This window comes from Sphaeramia orbicularis, chromosome 7 (genome assembly GCF_902148855.1).
Source record: "Sphaeramia orbicularis chromosome 7, fSphaOr1.1, whole genome shotgun sequence".
Taxonomy (NCBI): domain Eukaryota; kingdom Metazoa; phylum Chordata; class Actinopteri; order Kurtiformes; family Apogonidae; genus Sphaeramia; species Sphaeramia orbicularis.
Window position 1 is genome coordinate 44,216,535 of NC_043963.1, and position 17,610 is coordinate 44,234,144.

Here is a 17,610-nt window from a genome sequence, read left to right on the forward strand (position 1 = left end):
AATGTTTTTGCAATTCTAGTTTTCGTCATTTCGTTAGTTTTCGTTAACGATAATATAATAATAATAATAATAATAATAATAATAATGATAATAAACTTTATTTGTATAGCACCTTTCATACAGAAATTGTAGCCCAAAGTGCTTCACATTGATTGAAAAAATACAATATTAAAATACATTAAGATTTGATTATACATCAAGAGAAAATGAAATTTGAGAGAAATACAATAAAATAAAAATAAAAATAAAAGCAGCGCACATTAAAATGTTTGATTGTGCATAGAATTTTTGAAGTGCAAGAAATAAGATGAAATTTGAAATACAATAAAATAAAAACAGAAATACAATAAAATAAAATAAAAATAAAAAACGCACATTCCTGGTTCCTGAGTTGTGACCCCATTTTTATCTCCTTTCAAAGGCTAATGAGAATAAAAATGTTTTTAATTTGGTTTTAAATATATTCAGTGAACTGGCTTCTCTAATGTCTTTTGGAATTGTATTCCATAACTTTGGTGCATAGTTAGTAAAGGCTGTGTCCCCCATTTTCTTTGTAATATTTCTGGGAGTCGCTAGTAACCCTGCGTTTGATGACCTCAGTGTTCTAGTTCTAGATAATAACCTTGATACAAACATGCAAACTCTGATTTGGATCATACAAGCTTCTAGTGCACCTCTTCTAGGTGGTCTCGGTCCCCTTTCAGATGGACTCTGGACCGGTTCACTTCTAGTGTGAATATAACCGGCCTAGAGCCAAAACAAACCAATGAACCACGCGCCTTTTTGTGCTTGAAGAGCCAATGTAGTCGCTGGAAGTAGCCGAGCTGCATGGGTAGTCAGAGCTAACAGCAGCAGCCGTGAGTCATGGACAGATGTAAATGGTAAATGGACTGAACTTACATAGTGCATTTTCTACACCTTCATGGTGCCCAAAGCGCTTTACAGTTCCTCACATTCACCCATTCACACCAAGGTTCTAATACAGGGGTGTCAAACTCATTTTAGTTCAGGGGCCACATTCACCCCAACATGATCTGAAGTGGGCCGGACCAGTGAATTAATAACATAAGAATATATCAACAATGCCAACTCCAAACATTTCAATGTGTTTTATAGTGAAACTAGAAGCACTCGGAGAGCGCAGACCTCCGCCAAGGCTGATCAGTGGCCCCCCCCGTGGGCCCCCCCACCCCCGATCACCACCAAAATTTAATCATTTTTTCCTTATCCCATTTCCAACAAACCCTGAAAATTTCTTCAAAATCTGTCCATAACTTTTTGAGTTATGTTGCACACTAAAGGACAGACAAACAAACCCTGGCAAAAACATAACCTCCTTGGCGGAGGTAAAAAGTAAAATTACATTATGGAAACGTTTGCATCTATGAACTTTCCTTTTAAAAATGTGAATAACATGAACAACCATGAAAAAACTGAAATTATGAAAAATAAGTGCAATTTTAACTGAATTTTGCCTCTGCTTATCATTTGTAAATGTGCATTACAACTTACAGATCACAATGGATCTGCAAATTTACAAAATATTTGAGTAACTGGCAGAAAGTTAGTAAAATTGCACTTACTTCTCTTAACACATTTCTAATTTTTCCTATTTTTTGTGAAAGGCTAGTTTTTAAATTTACAAATTTTCATGTAATTTCACTTTTTTTTTTTTTTTACACTAAAACAGAAGAAAAATTTGGAATTGTCATTATTTGTAGGTTTTTATGATAGTATTTTACTCATCTGACCTACTTGAGACTAAAGTAGGGCTTTTTATTGCCCCTAAAGTAAAACCATTGACTGTTAATATCTTAAGTGTAATTTTTGCATTTCACAAATTCATCCCACGGGCCGGACTGGACCTGTTGGCGGGCCGGTTTTGGCCCCCGGGCCGCATGTTTGACGCCTGTGTTCTAATAGTTTTGGATTTTTCATTATAGTTTAGTTTTATTCAGTTTTGACTTTTTTTTCCTTCTAATTCAGTTAGTTTTAATTCGTTTTTAGAGCAGGTTTGCTAGTTTTTATTAGTTTTTGTTATTTCTAAATGCTTATTTTTAGTTTCTTTATATATTTTCTCTTCTTCACCGTCGTATTCAAATAAATCCCAGACAGGACTCTGCTGCTTTCTCCCAACTTTAGTCTCCATGTTTCCAGGTAGAGTGGGGACCAGAAGACGACTGGAAACCACTAGTGATGGATTGTTAACCCTTTCATGCACAGTGGTCACTACAGTGGACAGTTCTTCTCCAGCTGTTCTCTTGTATATTCATGGGTTTTGTTGTTTTAGTTCCATATCAGCCGACACAGTGGACACTTATGGATCATCCCATACACTGTAATTCAAATCATTACTGTAACTTTGCTGTTCTTGATAAACCTGATCTGCACTAACGTGTTTCAGTGTAAATCAATTGTTATTTGTTAGAAAAAAAAGTTGCTGTTTTTTTTTTTTTTTTTGCATATTATCTCCATGAAAAGAGTAATAATTAGCATTAGAATATGTTAAAATGTGAGAAAACATCAGATTTTATGTCATTGTTTTAATATCAATTTCTGATATTGGGTTTTAAACACGTTTCTTTACTTCAAAAATTAAATATATGGGCATTTTTGTGACTCCATGAAAAAAAAAAAAGTGAAAAAAAAAAAAAAAAGGGTGAGAAGAGGATTCTGGGAAGATGCAGAGCAGTTACGGACTCTACATTCGGAAGAAAAAACAGGACTCTGCATTCGGTTTATGGCGCTAACGTCACAGTGTTTTGAGGATTTTTACGTCGGAGTTTGTCTGATGTGTTAAAATAAATCTTCATAAAAACATCAGTATGAAACGTGGCTGTTTATTAAACCAGTGCAGCTACAAGCGGACCAAAGGACTTTCTAGGTATGAATGCACCTTAAGGCTCCACTGTTCTGTGTTATTTTGGGGGTTTTGGGAAACGTCTTCCATTCTCTCTAACATCCAGTGGTGTTTTGGTCTTTGCTTGTTGTTAACTCTACACGGAAACTGAAAGTGAACTGAGAGGTTTGACCATCAAAGACCCAAAAGCGTCTCCCGATCTAAAATGTTTAATAACTTTTGGTTCATTAATCCTATCAATGCAGTGAAATAATTCAGGTAAATGTAGTTTCTCAGTTTTTCATCAGTGTTATGTGTCTTACAGGTCATGCATCTACAGGGGTTGGACAAAATAATGGAAACACCTTAAAAAATCAACAAAATATAATTTAATATGGTGTAGGTCCGCCTTTTGCGGCAATTACAGCCTCAATTCTCCGAGGTATTGATTCATACAACTTGTGAATTGTTTCCAAAGGAATTTTAAGCCATTCTTCAGTTAGAATACCCTCCAACTCTTTTAGAGACGATGGCGGTGGAAATCCACGTCTTACTTGAATCTCTAAAACGGACCATAAATGCTCAATAATGTTGAGGTCTGGGGACTGTGCCGGCCATACGAGATGCTCAACTTCATTAGAATGTTCCTCTTGCCATTCTTTAACAATTCTAGCTGTATGGATTGGGGCATTATCATCTTGAGGTGAAGGTGTTTCCATTATTTTGTCCAACCCCTATATAGTCTCTGTGGTGAACATGGAAACCCAGTCATCTTCTATGACACTGGTTCAAGGTTAAAATCCATGTAGTTTGACAAATGTTTGTAGGCGCTTGTTTTTAAGTAGAACTAATGATATATATTGCTGAAATTTAAAAAAAAAATTTTTTTGTTTTTTCGGTTTGATATAATAACCTTTGAATTTACTGAGCTTTTATTCAATTCAATCGAATCCAACTTTATTTGTAAAGCACTTTAACCCTTTCATGCACAGTGGTCACTCCAGTGGACAGCTCTTCTCCAGCTGTTCTCTTATATATTCATGGGTTTTGTTGTTTTAGTTCCATATAAGCCGACACAGTGGACGCTTACGCATCATCCCATACACTGCAATTCATACCATTACTGTAACTTTGCTGTTCTAAATAAACCTGATCTGCGCTAACATGTTTCAGTGTAAATCAATTATTTGTTCGAAAAAAAGGTGGGTTTTTTTTTGCATATTATCTTCATGAAAAGAGTAATAACTAGCATTAGAATATGTTAAAATGTGAGAAAACATCAGATTTTATTGCATTGTTTTAATATTACTTTCTGATATTGGGGTTTAAACACATTTATTCACTTCAAAAATTAAATGCATGGACATTTTTGTAACTTCATGAAAAAAAGAAAAAAAACTTGATCGCATTGTTTTTTTGTTTTTTTTTTCTCATGTCTATGGAGGAATAAAAACACTCCAGAAAAAAATCTTAACTGAGGTTCTCATAATTAATGCATGAAAGGGTTAAAACTACCACAGTGGACCGAAGTGCTGTACAGAAAAATGAATAAAAAACAAAAAAGAGTAAAATACAAGAATAGATTAAAAGACATAGAACAACTGCAAAAATCAAATCAATAAATATTAATGTATCATAATATGAATACATTTTATGAACATCTACACGGTCAGTAGATTAAATATAGGAAAATACATGATTTTCACTACAAAAATGCAAAGGATAATAATATAATATATAGCGATAAATCACTCGGTAATGTTTAAATGTAGAGAATAATTCATTTGGAATAGTTCAAGGTGTTTAAAGGTTAAACCTGTTACGGCTGGGGCCGTTGGCTGTTGTTTTTTTCTTTTCCTTGTCTCCGCCTTCCCATTTCGGCTGACTGGAAACACCGGACTTCAATCACTGGCCTATCAACACCTGACTTCAATCACCAGCCTATAAAAGCCTGAACTCCAACCACAATGAGGGAGACGGGGTTCATCGCTGCCGTTCGTGCAGTTCGCTTTTTGTTTGACTGATGTTAATCTCTTTTGTGTTAAGTGACTGTGGCCATGTACTTTTTTTTTTGTAATAAATTTTCCGTCTTTTAGTTACAACCGACCTGCTCTCCATGCTTCTCCTTTGCGGACCATCTTTTTCTTTTTTTTTTTGTTTTTGTTATGTGTCAGTACCCTAGACCTCCTGGCACGTAACAAACCTCATTTGATAAAGTGTAAATTACTGCTTCTGAGTATAAAGTAAGACAAACAAGAATGTTACAGAACATGAATGGTTTAATAAAATCATATAATATAACACAGATCTAATGAATTAAAGTCATGGCCAGGATTACCTGAGCTTCTTCCTGCGTTATTTAAAAAAAAAAAAAAAAAATACAAAAACCACAAATCTGAAAAGCAATAAAAGTCATTTCTCCTTCAAACCCAAACGAGGACGGCAACTACACACTCCATTCAGCGTACACCTGAAATGTTCCTTTTTATTCTTCCTCTGTACATAAAGCAGCAGAGGTCTGGACGTAAACTGAATTTAACATTCAGCAGATGGAAGAGTGACCCTTAATTTAACTTAAGAGCTTAAAACTTAGAAAAATGTTCTGTTCAAACTGTTAATGACTCAATTCAAAGTGTACTGACTCAGACCATGAACCTAATACAAACCAATGTTCCTTCTACCTTTAAGAAAAAAAAAAAAAAAAATCTGTCTTGTAGAATCTAGCTTCGCAGAATAACACAGCAACTTCGAGTTTGATTCTGCCGATAAATAGCATAAATAAAGTCTTAAAAATCAAGGCATGCTACCAGTAATAATGACAGGAATGTGATAAATGTCCGATCTTGGTTCCAAAGCCGACGTCTCCGTCTAATAACTGCTTTGCCCTTTTCTCTTCCGTCTTCATCCGTGGTTGACCAGGGAGTTCTAAGAGAAAAAAACACACAGAATAAAAGACACATTTATTCCATGTGGACTCCGGTCACACCCTCTGACCTTTGAGATGCTTTTAGGTCCTTGTTTTGTGCATACTTCACCAGCTGTAACTGAAAAGGTCACGGACGGTAAAAGTAAGTATTATCTCACTAATGGAGACAAATAAACCCATTCAGTGACGTTACTCAGGTCAATAATTCTGCTTCAGGAGTGTTTTCACGTTTCTGTAAACTGTTACTACAGAGGGTGCACGAGTCCAAGTATCGTCCTCCTTCTTATAGTATGTTCTTATTGTCGGTCTTTGAGTTTGGCGTTTTTGAGTTTGGATGTTTTTTGCATCAGACTCTTCTGCTCCACACTTTACCCTTTATTGGGCAAGTGACTATTTTTGGTAATTTCCGCAAACATTAAATATAGGGCCAATCCCGTGTCACAGTGAGGACAAGAAGCATGTTGGTTTGTATTCAACATTCCACCAGTGGATGGATGAATGGATAGATAGATAGATAGATAGATAGATAGATAGATAGATAGATATGTGTGTTAATTCGTAATTTGTATAGAGTTGGAAATACACTGTAAGAATAATATACACTTGGTAAGATTTAGATTTTTGCAGTGTACTAATATGGATACTAATGTTGATATTGTAAAGGGTAGTTTTTCACTAACTCACACAGTCGCTCTTGGAAAAATTCTGCTATTTCTGGAAATTATTCTCTGCAAATCTCAACCTTGCCCCCGATGGTTCCCAGTGGTACTGCTCTGAACTGTCCATTGGGGTTCATATCTGCAAACTCCGAAAGAATGGACAGAATTAGAATGTAATGAATGCAGAGGACGGACAGAACCTTCCATCCATATCTGTCTGCGTCTTTAACGTAGAGTAAACATTGTAAAATTGTTATTCTATTTTCCTTCTTTTTTTTGTTTTTGTAATTTTATATTCGCTCTATTCTTATTTCTGTAGTACTGGTGCTTTGTTCATATTGTTGCACTGACTGGAGTAGTACAAAGACAATAAAGGCTATTCTATTCTATTCTATTCTATTCTATTCTATTCTATTCTATTCTATTCTATTCTACGCTGTAAGCCCGGATAAGTACAGTTTACTCAAAAAATTTGAGGCAAGTGATTGCACTTAAATGATTTGAGTAATGATCTACTAATCAGTTGGTTTAAGTTCAACTTTAATGCTAAAAGTATTGAACTTCAACTATTAAGTAGAAAACACTAAAAGACAAGTTATTTGTACTTTAAATCTGTTGTAAAATCAACCCCACTATCCGACCATTCAACTCAGCATTTTAGGTTACACTGACTAATTTCCTCAATTGCAGCCAGATTAATTTATCATTGATTAAACAAGTTGTAGATGACGATGTCCAATAACACACTAAGGTTGAAATTTAGAATTTCAGAGTATTCCAATGAGTGTCCTATAAAGAGTTGGTTAATAATTTGCAGTTGAATCCTCTGTGAATAAAGCTCTATTCACTGTTTCACACTGCAGTCTTATTGTAAATCTCACCTTTTGCGCTGTAACTCTGCAAAAGCCTTTGAAACCAACAGCTCCTCCATAAATATTTCCACTTAGTAAGGCTTTTTTCATTTGCTGTTTTTTAAACATTATTTTGCCAAGTGCATAATTGGTAGTTTTGTTAACTGCACAAATAATATTTTAAATGCCTGACATTGTGCAGCAGTTTTAATTTGAAACACAAAATAAAGAAAAAATAGCCTTGTGCAGTTGTGTATGTTTGACACGGAGTTTTTTGAATGCCTGTGTATTTAATTATAATTTAATACTATTCTGTAAAAAGTAATCGTCGGCACTTTTTGACACCCGCTTTAATTCAAGCTGAAGTTTCTATGGCAACGTCTCTTTCATTACGGGCAAACAGGTGCATGAAAACCACTTCATCTGTAGACGATAATAAGAGATCCTTACGTTTATTAGACTGGCTTGTATTTGTTGTTCATTAAAAATGTTTCTTTCGATAATCTCAAGGAAACGCAACCGCTGGGAGCAACCTTTGGTACATGATGGAGAAGAGAAAGAAGAGTTTCCAGGTACAAGACGTATGTGTATACACAGGGTGCGACTTGTCTAAAAAAAAAATAGAGGGGGGTAATGGGGGGAGGGGGGCAGCAGTTATATACGTGGGGGTGCGGTCCATAACTAACATAACTAATGCCTGTGTAAAACGAAAGTGAAACTTAACATACTTTCAATGTCCAACTCCTGGGTTCTATTCCTCTATTATACAGCGGATCTAGGGATGTAATGATTACCGGTATAACGATAAACCGCGGTAAAACTGCCAATGGTTAGTATTACTGTTTAAATTCGAATTATCATGATAACCGTGTTTGATTACTGTGCTTTTAGGGGAAAAACGCCTAGGTAAAGATCTGCTTTTATGTCAACTATTTAAGTATAGTTTTAATTTATTACAATTTTAATTAAATATACCTAATATTTGAAACCAATATTCACTTTTAAAGTCTTTGAAAAGGTTTGTTAAGCATCTTTGTGTTATTTATGCAGTAAATTATATACATTTTTCAAATAAGATTTTATATATTTTTTGGTGTTTTCTGGCCTTTTATGTTTTTATATTAGGTTAAAGTGAAAAAAAATAATAGGCAGTTTGATATAAATGAAGTTGTGCTGAAAAAAAAGATACCAAACATGGGTATAGTAAAAATTTGTTTATATAGTATATAAAGGCAAAATCAAAAGTACTGAAAAACGGACTAAGGGTTAATATTTGAATGTTTCTGCCAAGAGAAAGTGCATTGCGCAAATTATTTTATTTATATTTTTTTTATTTTTATTTTATTCTATTCTACGCTGTAAGCCCGAATAAGTAGTTTACTCAAAAAATTTGAGGCAAGTGACTGCACTTAAATGATTTGAGTAATGATCGACTAATCAATTGGTTTAAGTAGGTTCAACTTTAATGCTAAAAGTATTGAACTTAAACTATTAAGTAGAAAACACTAAAAGACAAGTTATTTGTACTTTAAATCTGTTGTAAAACCAACCCCACTATCCAACCATTCAACTCAGCATTTTAGGTTACACTGACTAATTTTCTCAATTGCAGCCAGATTAATTTATCATTGATTAAACGACTTTTTTTTTAAGTTAATCAAACTCAAAATCCTATTCCTGACCAAACTAGTTATGAAATTATTCAACTTAATATATTGTAGCATGAATGGAAGTAAGCTCAGTCTCATTTGCCAGTACAGGACGTGCAATCAATTATACAAGATATTAAAATTTTAATTGATCAACAACAGTCATAAATGAACAGGAAAGTCATTGTTCTTCCTTGTTACAAAAATACAAAAACAAACACAAAAAGGCCAATAAACACTGCCATACACATTAAATCCAAATTAACACTAACACCACAACCCCGCTGAACCCCTGCACATAAAAATAACACATTTTCAACAACATGCCCAATACCCACAATGCAATGCGAAGATAAAAAGGTGTGGTTATGACTAAAACTTAGTGATTTAATTCCATTCAACTTAAACTTTTTCGTACTTTCAACTATGTCTACAAATTAGTAGAATATACTGAACATTTTATAGTAACATCATAAAACTTAAATCATTTAAGTGCATTGTAATTAAAGCATTTTAGTAAATACAAATTCCAGGCTTACAGTGTATAAATGAGCCTTTCGTGTAAAAGGCTGAACTGGATCTGACACTAACGACACTAACGACAGCCTCCACATCCGAGCCAACGATCAGTGACGTCCTCGAAGCCCTCATTTGTCCGACCGCGTACAACCATCAAGGGTCTTTACTCGTCTGTACACTGTCACGTAAAAATGGCCGATCAATCAGCACCTCGTGTTGTCGTGGCAACCTGATCTTCACGGAGACTCAACCTATGAAGCCTGGCTGATAACTGTCCAATCTGAATAGCCTTTAAAGATGATCAATAAAACGACAGTAAGTGATACACTTGTTAGGCGGATGGTTTCAGCAGAGCGTTGACCTATAGTGTAATAAAAGCCAACGCTCATAGACTTTTAATAGTGTCTGATTGGCCCTCCATGCTTAAGTCAATACGCTCCTTGAAGCCTTATTAGATTATTACTTATGCTCTCCATGAAGTGTGATATTGATCAAAATGGCTCCTGGCGATGATAACACCACAAAACCACAACCGCCTCCAACAACGTACACGTCCTTTTACACTTTCATAGCCTTTTACAAGCTTGTTTCCTCTACTTGCTCACCTCAGAGAACAACTTTCATGAAATCAGTTCCACAAAGTTACAAGTTTTTGTTGTTTATTTACACTCCTCGAATCACAAAGGCTCATAATAAAAGAGATCTATGCAAAATTTTTACCTCAATTAAACAGTTTCTAAGTAATTGTGATGGTTAAATGTCTTGTTACGGTGAGAATGGAAGCCCTCCCCCTTCCCACTACACTGCAAAAATCAAAATCTTACCAAGTGTATTTCTCTCTTTTCTAGTCAAAATATCTCATCACCTGTAAAATAAAAGACAATCACCTAAAACAGGCATGTCCAAAGTCCGGCCTGGGGGACAATCACGGCCCGCGGTCAGATTTTATACGGCCCACAGCTTGGGTTTTATATTACATAATTTATGGCCCGCTTGGACTGTCGAACCGAGCACATGAATCATAAAAGGTTCAAAATGCAGTTTCTCCTTTCACCTCATGGTGGCAGCACCACTCTAACTCTATCGGGCTCTGTGACCTCGCCGTGAACCTTTTTCGCAAATTTATAACCACGGCGCCTGTAAATAAAAAAACGAAAGTTGACAGTGAGGGCCGCCGCTTCCAGGGGAGATGGGAATTACAATTTTTTTTCACTGAAATTCGAGGCAGTTAGGTTTGCCTGATTTGTCAAGAGACTGTTGCCTTGTTTAAGGAATTCAATGTAAAGAGACACGAGCAGACAAAACATGCTAACGCATACGACAAGCTAGCAGGGAGTGAGCGCTCTGAAGAAGTGACGCAAATTCAAGCTGCTTTAAACTCACAACAGTGACTCTTCATGTGAACCTGTGAGTTCAATGAATTCACCACCAGGGCAGGCTACCAAGTTGCCAGGTTAGTTGCCTCTAACTGCTGGTGTTGTGTACTTGTAGATGTGACACAAAATATTACTTTCTGAATGATTTTGTGAAAGACAAGAGTAAGAGTCATGTTTTCATCTTAAACGTTAACAGACTTTGCATTACTGAGTAATATATGAGTAATGCTTACTCATATAAGTCATGTTTAAAATGAATGTGGGGTTAAGATTTTTATCAACTTGGATGTTTAAGATACTCTATACAGTTTGTTCTATGTTATCTGACTCCAGATGTGAAAGGAAGGCAGAATTGTTTTTGTTTTTTTTTTAATTTGTTCACACCTGAGTGGCTTAGATTTGGTTACATTGCCATTTAAAAAAATGATATTGTGACAATGAAAATAAAATTGTTGTAGAACAGCGCATGTATATGTCATTTTTACTGTTTAAAAAATGTCTGAAGGGACCACTGGCCCCTGGCAATGTCCACATTATCAGATCTGGCCCTCTTGAAAAAAAGTTTGGAAACCCCTGAACTAAAGAGTGACTTGTAAGTGAGATATAAGAACTAATTTTTAGACAATAGATCTTGAAAATCTTATTTGAAGAAGTCTTACCAAGATAATTTTCACTTGTTCCATTGGCAGATTTGTTTTGCTTGAATTAAGCACAAAAAATCTTGAATTAAGCAAAAAAAAAAAAAAAAAATCTGCCAATGGAACAAGTGAAAATGATCTTTTCTTGAAATAAGATTTTCAACATCTATTGTCTAAATATAAGTTCTTATATCTCACTTACGTGTCACTCTTTAGGTGATTATGTCTTATTTTAAGTTTGATGAGATATTTGGACTAAAAATGAGAAAAATACACTTGGTAAGATTTTGATTTTAGCAGTGTAGTATCTCTCGGGCTGAATACACCACTTACAACTTCTCTGCCACTGTCCTGTTGGCCTAGATCTCATCTCGGTGCTCCAAGATTTCGTCTCTTGTGAGAAACGTCACGGTTTTGGGGCGGAGGACTCTATCCATGCTAACATTTGTGGAACGGTGAAAGACTCTGGAGAGGTTTGCAACACCGCTATGCTTGTGGAAGTTATACGTCGCACTATACGGTGCAATGCATCACCGCCCCTTTGATTCCGGAAAGCAGGTCCGCTGTGTAAAAGTCCAGCCTGTCTCACCTCTGTTCCTCCTTTATCTTGGATGTGGAAATCGGTCAATAGTGGGAAAAAAGGTGGGATCACCATCTCACCTTTTTTTCCGGGATCTCTGTGTAAAAGTAGCTATTGAAAACAAATGCACATGGTCGAAGGGGGAGGGTTTGGTGTCGGTTTTACGACGGTGAATATGTACTTTGAAACTGTAGGGGGAGCTCCATAGAGAAAAATACTACAAAAACAGCGAAGAAGAACCAAAACGGTAAAATTTTGCATCGTTCCACTTTAACTTATATATTTAATCTTTTATGGAAACTTTAATCGCCTTTAAAAAACATGTATCTGCCTTGGTCTCACATTTGCTGAAACCTTCACAGTACGTTGTCGGAACACATACGGTAAACGACTCTTCACTCTAAACAAAAAGTACGTGTTTCATTCAAATTAAACTCACTTGCCCAATCGGGTAAGTCATTTCTAGACTTACTCGCCCAGTGTGGTATTTTACTTGCTGCTGGCAATTGTGCAATCTCTACTGTTGAGTCCTGCATATATAACTAGAAGCACTCGGAGAGCGCAGACCTCCGCCAAGGCTGATCAGTGGCCCCCCCCGTGGGCCCCCCCACCCCCGATCACAACCAAAATTTAATCATTTCTTCCTTATCCCATTTCCAACAAACCCTGAAAATTTCATCCAAATCTGTCCATAACTTTTTGAGTTACGTTGCACACTAACGGATAGACAAACAAACAAACAAACAGACAAACAAACCCTGGCAAAAAATAACCTCCTTGGCAGAGGTAAAGTTGACAACACTGATGGAAACAGTGGATGTAAAATAAACACCACTGTGGACCATGTCACCTGCGGTGTAGAACGTCTAGTCTTTAACAGCTGCGTCTTCTAATATTGGCCACAAGGTTTTTTGAGGCCGTATAATTAATACAGGTATAGAATTTATTTAAACTTACAGATATCCTACTTTTTAACTTAATATTAACCTCCTAAGACCCAGCTATGGCTTTTCTGTCCACATTTGTGGGCAAGAGTTTCACAACTTTATAAAAAAAAGAACAAAACAGAAACTGTCCATTCCATAAAAATTTTAAAAAGTGCATCTGAAAAAACTGTTGCATTGTGATGTTTCCAGTATAGGTACTTATTTAATAAAAAACAAAAAAAGCTTGTACTTTACTGACATTTCCTGGGTCTTAGGAGGTTAAAGGAAAGAAAGGAAAGTGTAAAGTTCTTACGCCAAAATGGATTGAAAATGAGATATAAAAGATAACATTAGATACTGCACAAATCATAGCAGAGGTACTATTTTCACGATGTCAGATCTTTATTTGAGTCAGTGTTTAACCTTGAACAGCCTGTGGAGGTTAGCCTTCACTCAAGGACTGTATTTGGTTCCTCAGCTCGAGTTTTTCAAGTGTGAAAGTATCAACATTTTTATATATATATATATATATATATATATATATATAAAGTAAAACTGAGAACTAAAGATTGAAGGATGAAAAGGTTTACATAATATTTAAACCATCTACTGAAGCAAACTATTTAATAAATGTTAACCCACTAGTGTTAGCAATACTTTAATTTAATATTTACATTTAATTGGGCCACATTCAGTCCAATATGATCTGAAGTGGAACAGTGAAAAAGTAAAATTAGATTATGAAAAGTTTCCTTAAAAATGTGAATAACAAACAACCTGAAACTAAGTGCAATTTTAACAATATTCAGCCTCAGTTTAACATTTACACGTGTACATCACAATTTACAGATCACAGTGGATCTAAAAATACACAAAACATTTAGGAACAGGCAGAATATAATACATTTCCCTTATTTCTCTTAAGACATTTCACGTTGTTCATATTTGTTCAGGTTATTCACATTTTTTGTGAAAGGATAGTTTGCAAATGTAAACATTTTAATGTAATTTTACTTCTTTTTTTTACACTAAAAGATAGTAATTTGGAGTTGTCATTATTTATAGGTTATGTTATTAAGTAACTGGTTCAGGCCACTTTAGATCCTATTGATGTGTATGTGGAATATGAACTACAATGATTTTGACATCCTTGTTCGTTAATACCATCCTTGTTCGTTAATACCGTCAGTGTAAGTTTTGGATTTTACAAATTCATCCCACACCCCTAGTCGGGCCGGTTTTGTTTGACACCTGAGCTCTACAACATTGATTCACCAGTAATTTGACAAATGACAGTGGATGGAGACACTCGTTTTTATGTTCAGTTAATGATAGTTTTTGATTTGAATGTTTACCAGACCTGTGTCTTCATGTACAAATATGGTCACTTAAGTCATGTCTAGGGATGGGAATTGATAAAAATTTAACGATTCAAATTCCATTATTGATTTTGCTTATCAGTCCGATTCCTTATCGATTCTCTTATCGATTCTCATTGGGTGAGGGAATAAAAGAGTACAAACGGGTGTGTTTGCATTAACTGTCTTTTATATTTCCATCTGTGCACAGAAAATATAACATATACAGTGTGTACTAATACATGGGGGGGGACCTAAAGACACTTTACTAATTCCTCTATTGCTGTATTTCTACTATGTGGAACCGGTTCGACTCTGCCTGTCTCCCATTGTTGTGCACCTCATTTCCTTGAAACTTGTATTTGAGGGGGTACACGTTTGTTGCTCGCATCGGAACCGGAACTGGGCCCAGATGGCGTCCTGGTGTTCACTCTGCCGCTAGATTCACAAGCGCCACTATGTATCAAATGATTCACATGCTGTGGACAAATGTTTGAGCATATTGGAGGGATTCCACCCTTTTGAAGAAATGGAAGCTCTGACAGTGTTCCAGTGGACCTGGTGTCGTCTGTTTGGACCATTTCTGCCTCAACGCCATGTTGGCTACGTTCTGACCAAAACAATGCAACGTACGTGTGACGTCATCGCGCATGCACAACGAAGGCGGAATCGATAAGCAGAATCGTTAAGCAGGCAGGCAAACGATTCCAACGAATCGAGCTACTGGGATCTGGTTCTCAAAAAGAACCGGTTCTCGATTCCCATCCCTACTCATGTCCTTCCCAAAGTTTTCCAGAACCTCTTTATGTTGTCTTCTGTTACTGACAATTATCCTACATGATATTCAAGTAAATTTTATCTTCCGTACCGCCAAACTTCTGTCTGTCACTATTCTCTAAAATATAATGAACCACATCTTTGGAATAATCTACGACCTGAACTTCAATCAACATCTTCTTTATCATTATTTAAAAAGTATCTGAAAAAGACTCAAATTTATGAAAAAAATGTAAGTTTGTATATCGTTTGATTTGTGTTTGATGATTTGTAATTTGATTTGTATTTCTATTGTTTTTACTTTAGATTATTATTTCAGTTATATCATATTTTTTATTTTTATTTTTTTTTCTTTCTTCTTCCTGTGTATTGTTCATTTCCAGGGAGGTATTCACATTAGCCTTTTTTGGATTCTATCCTCTCCTGCACAATGATGTTACATGTTTGAATGTTGTTTTTTTAAATTTTTCTCTTGCTGTTTATGATGCGCAAATAAATAAAATAAAAATAAAAATATATATATTTTTTAAAAGGTAATTTTTTTCCAATTTTTTTTCCTGATTTGATGAAATAATGGATGAATTTACTCTGAGATTTTATGAACATCTACATGATCTTTGAATCAAATCCAGCAAAATACTAGATTTTCCCTGAAAAATGCAAAATTCACTTTGGGAAACCAAACTTGGGAAAGACGAAAAAAAAAAAAAAAAAAATCATTTGGAAGTTGTGTCAAAAATAGTTTGAAGGGTTAAATGACATTTTTGACTTGATCCCTTTTCTCCTCCTGGTGTAGTTTCCCATCATCCTCAAAATGCAATGATTTGTAATTTGATTCGTTTTTCTACTGTTTTTAATTTAGATTATTATTTCAGCTATATATATATTTTTTTTTTTCCCAGGTTTTTTTTTTTGTTTTTTGTTTTCCTTTTTTCCTCCTGTGTATTGTTCATTTCCAGGAAGGTATTCACATTAGCCTTTTTTGGCTTCTATCCTCTCCTGCACAATGATGTTACATGTTTGAATGTTGTTGTGTTTTTTTTTTCTCTTGCTGTTTATGATGCGCAAATAAATAAAATAAAAATAAAAATATATATTTTTTAAAAAGGTAATTTTTTTCCAATTTTTCTTCCTGATTTGATGAAATAATGGATGAATTTACTCTGAGCTTTTATGAACATCTACATGATCTTTGAATCAAATCCAGCAAAATACTAGATTTTCCCTGAAAAATGCAAAATTCACTTTGGGAAACCAAACTTGGGAAAGACAAAAAAAAAAAAAAAATCATTTGGAAGTTGTGGCAAAAATATTTTTAAGGGTTAAATGACATTTCTGACTTGATCCCTTTTCTCTTCCTGGTGTAGTTTCCCATCATCCTCAAAATGCAATGATTTGTAATTTGATTCGTATTTCTATTGTTTTTAATTTAGATTATTATTTCAGTTATATTATTATTATTTTTATTTATTTATTTTTTCCCTTTCTTCTTCCTGTGTATTGTTCATTTCCAGGGAGGTATTCACAAAAGCCTGTTTTGGCTTCTATCCTCTCCTGCACAATCGTGGTACTTGTTTGAATGTTGTTTTTTTTTCTTTTTTTTTTTCTCTTGCTGTTTATGATGTGCAAATAAATAAAATAAAAATATATTTTGTTGAAAAGTTAATTTTTTTCCAAATTTGTTTTTCCTGATTTGATGTAATAATGGATGAATTTACTCTGAGCTTTTATGAACATCTACACCAGGGGTGTCACACTCATGTTAGTTCAGGGGCCACATTCAGCCTAATATGATCTAAAGGGGGCCAAACCAGTAAAATAATATACATAATAGGATAAGAACTTATAAATAATGTCAACTCCAAAGTTTTTTTCTCTGTTTTTGAGTGAAAAAAGTCAAATTACATAATGAAAATATTTACATCTACAAACCATACTTGAATATAACATAAACAAATATGAACCTGAAAATTCTTAAGAAAAATCAGTGCAATTTTAACAATATTGCGCCTTTGTTTATCATTTATACATATGCATTACAACTTACAGATCACAGTGGATCTACAAATACACAAAACATTTAGTAACAGGCAGAATATTGGTACAATTCCACATTCTTAAGAAATTTCAGGTTATTCACATTTTTTGCAAAAGGCTAGTCTGTAAATGTAAACATTTTTGTGTAATTTTACTTTTTTTTTTTTTTTTTTTTTACACTACAACAAAGACAAAAAATTGTAGTTTTCATTTTTTATAAGTTATTCTAATAGTATTTTACTGGTCTGACCCACCTGAGATTGAATTGACCTAAAATAATTCTAACATCCATGATTGTTGATATCTTCAGTGTAATTTCTGCATTTCACAAATTCATCCCAGGGGCCGGATTGGACCCTTTGGCAGGCCGGATTTGGCCCCTGGGCCGCATGTTTGACACCTGTGATCTACACGATCATTGAATCAAATCCAACAAAATACCAGATTTTCACTGAAAAATGCAAAATTCACTTTG

The 17,610-nt window shown here is 34.8% G+C and overlaps 1 protein-coding gene across 2 annotated transcripts in view; it reads right to left on the reverse strand.

Annotated features, from left to right (window-relative positions):
* Positions 1-5,100: 5,100 nt before the first annotated feature.
* The window catches only part of LOC115422891 (MICOS complex subunit mic25a-like), a 256,763-nt gene continuing 244,253 nt past the window's right edge, over positions 5,101-17,610 (reverse strand). For both annotated transcript variants that reach the window (XM_030139508.1, XM_030139507.1), the window contains one exon: positions 5,101-5,764. In XM_030139508.1, the coding sequence (XP_029995368.1) occupies positions 5,741-5,764 (24 nt within the window). In that variant the 3' untranslated portion in view covers positions 5,101-5,740. The remainder of the gene's footprint in view (positions 5,765-17,610) is intronic.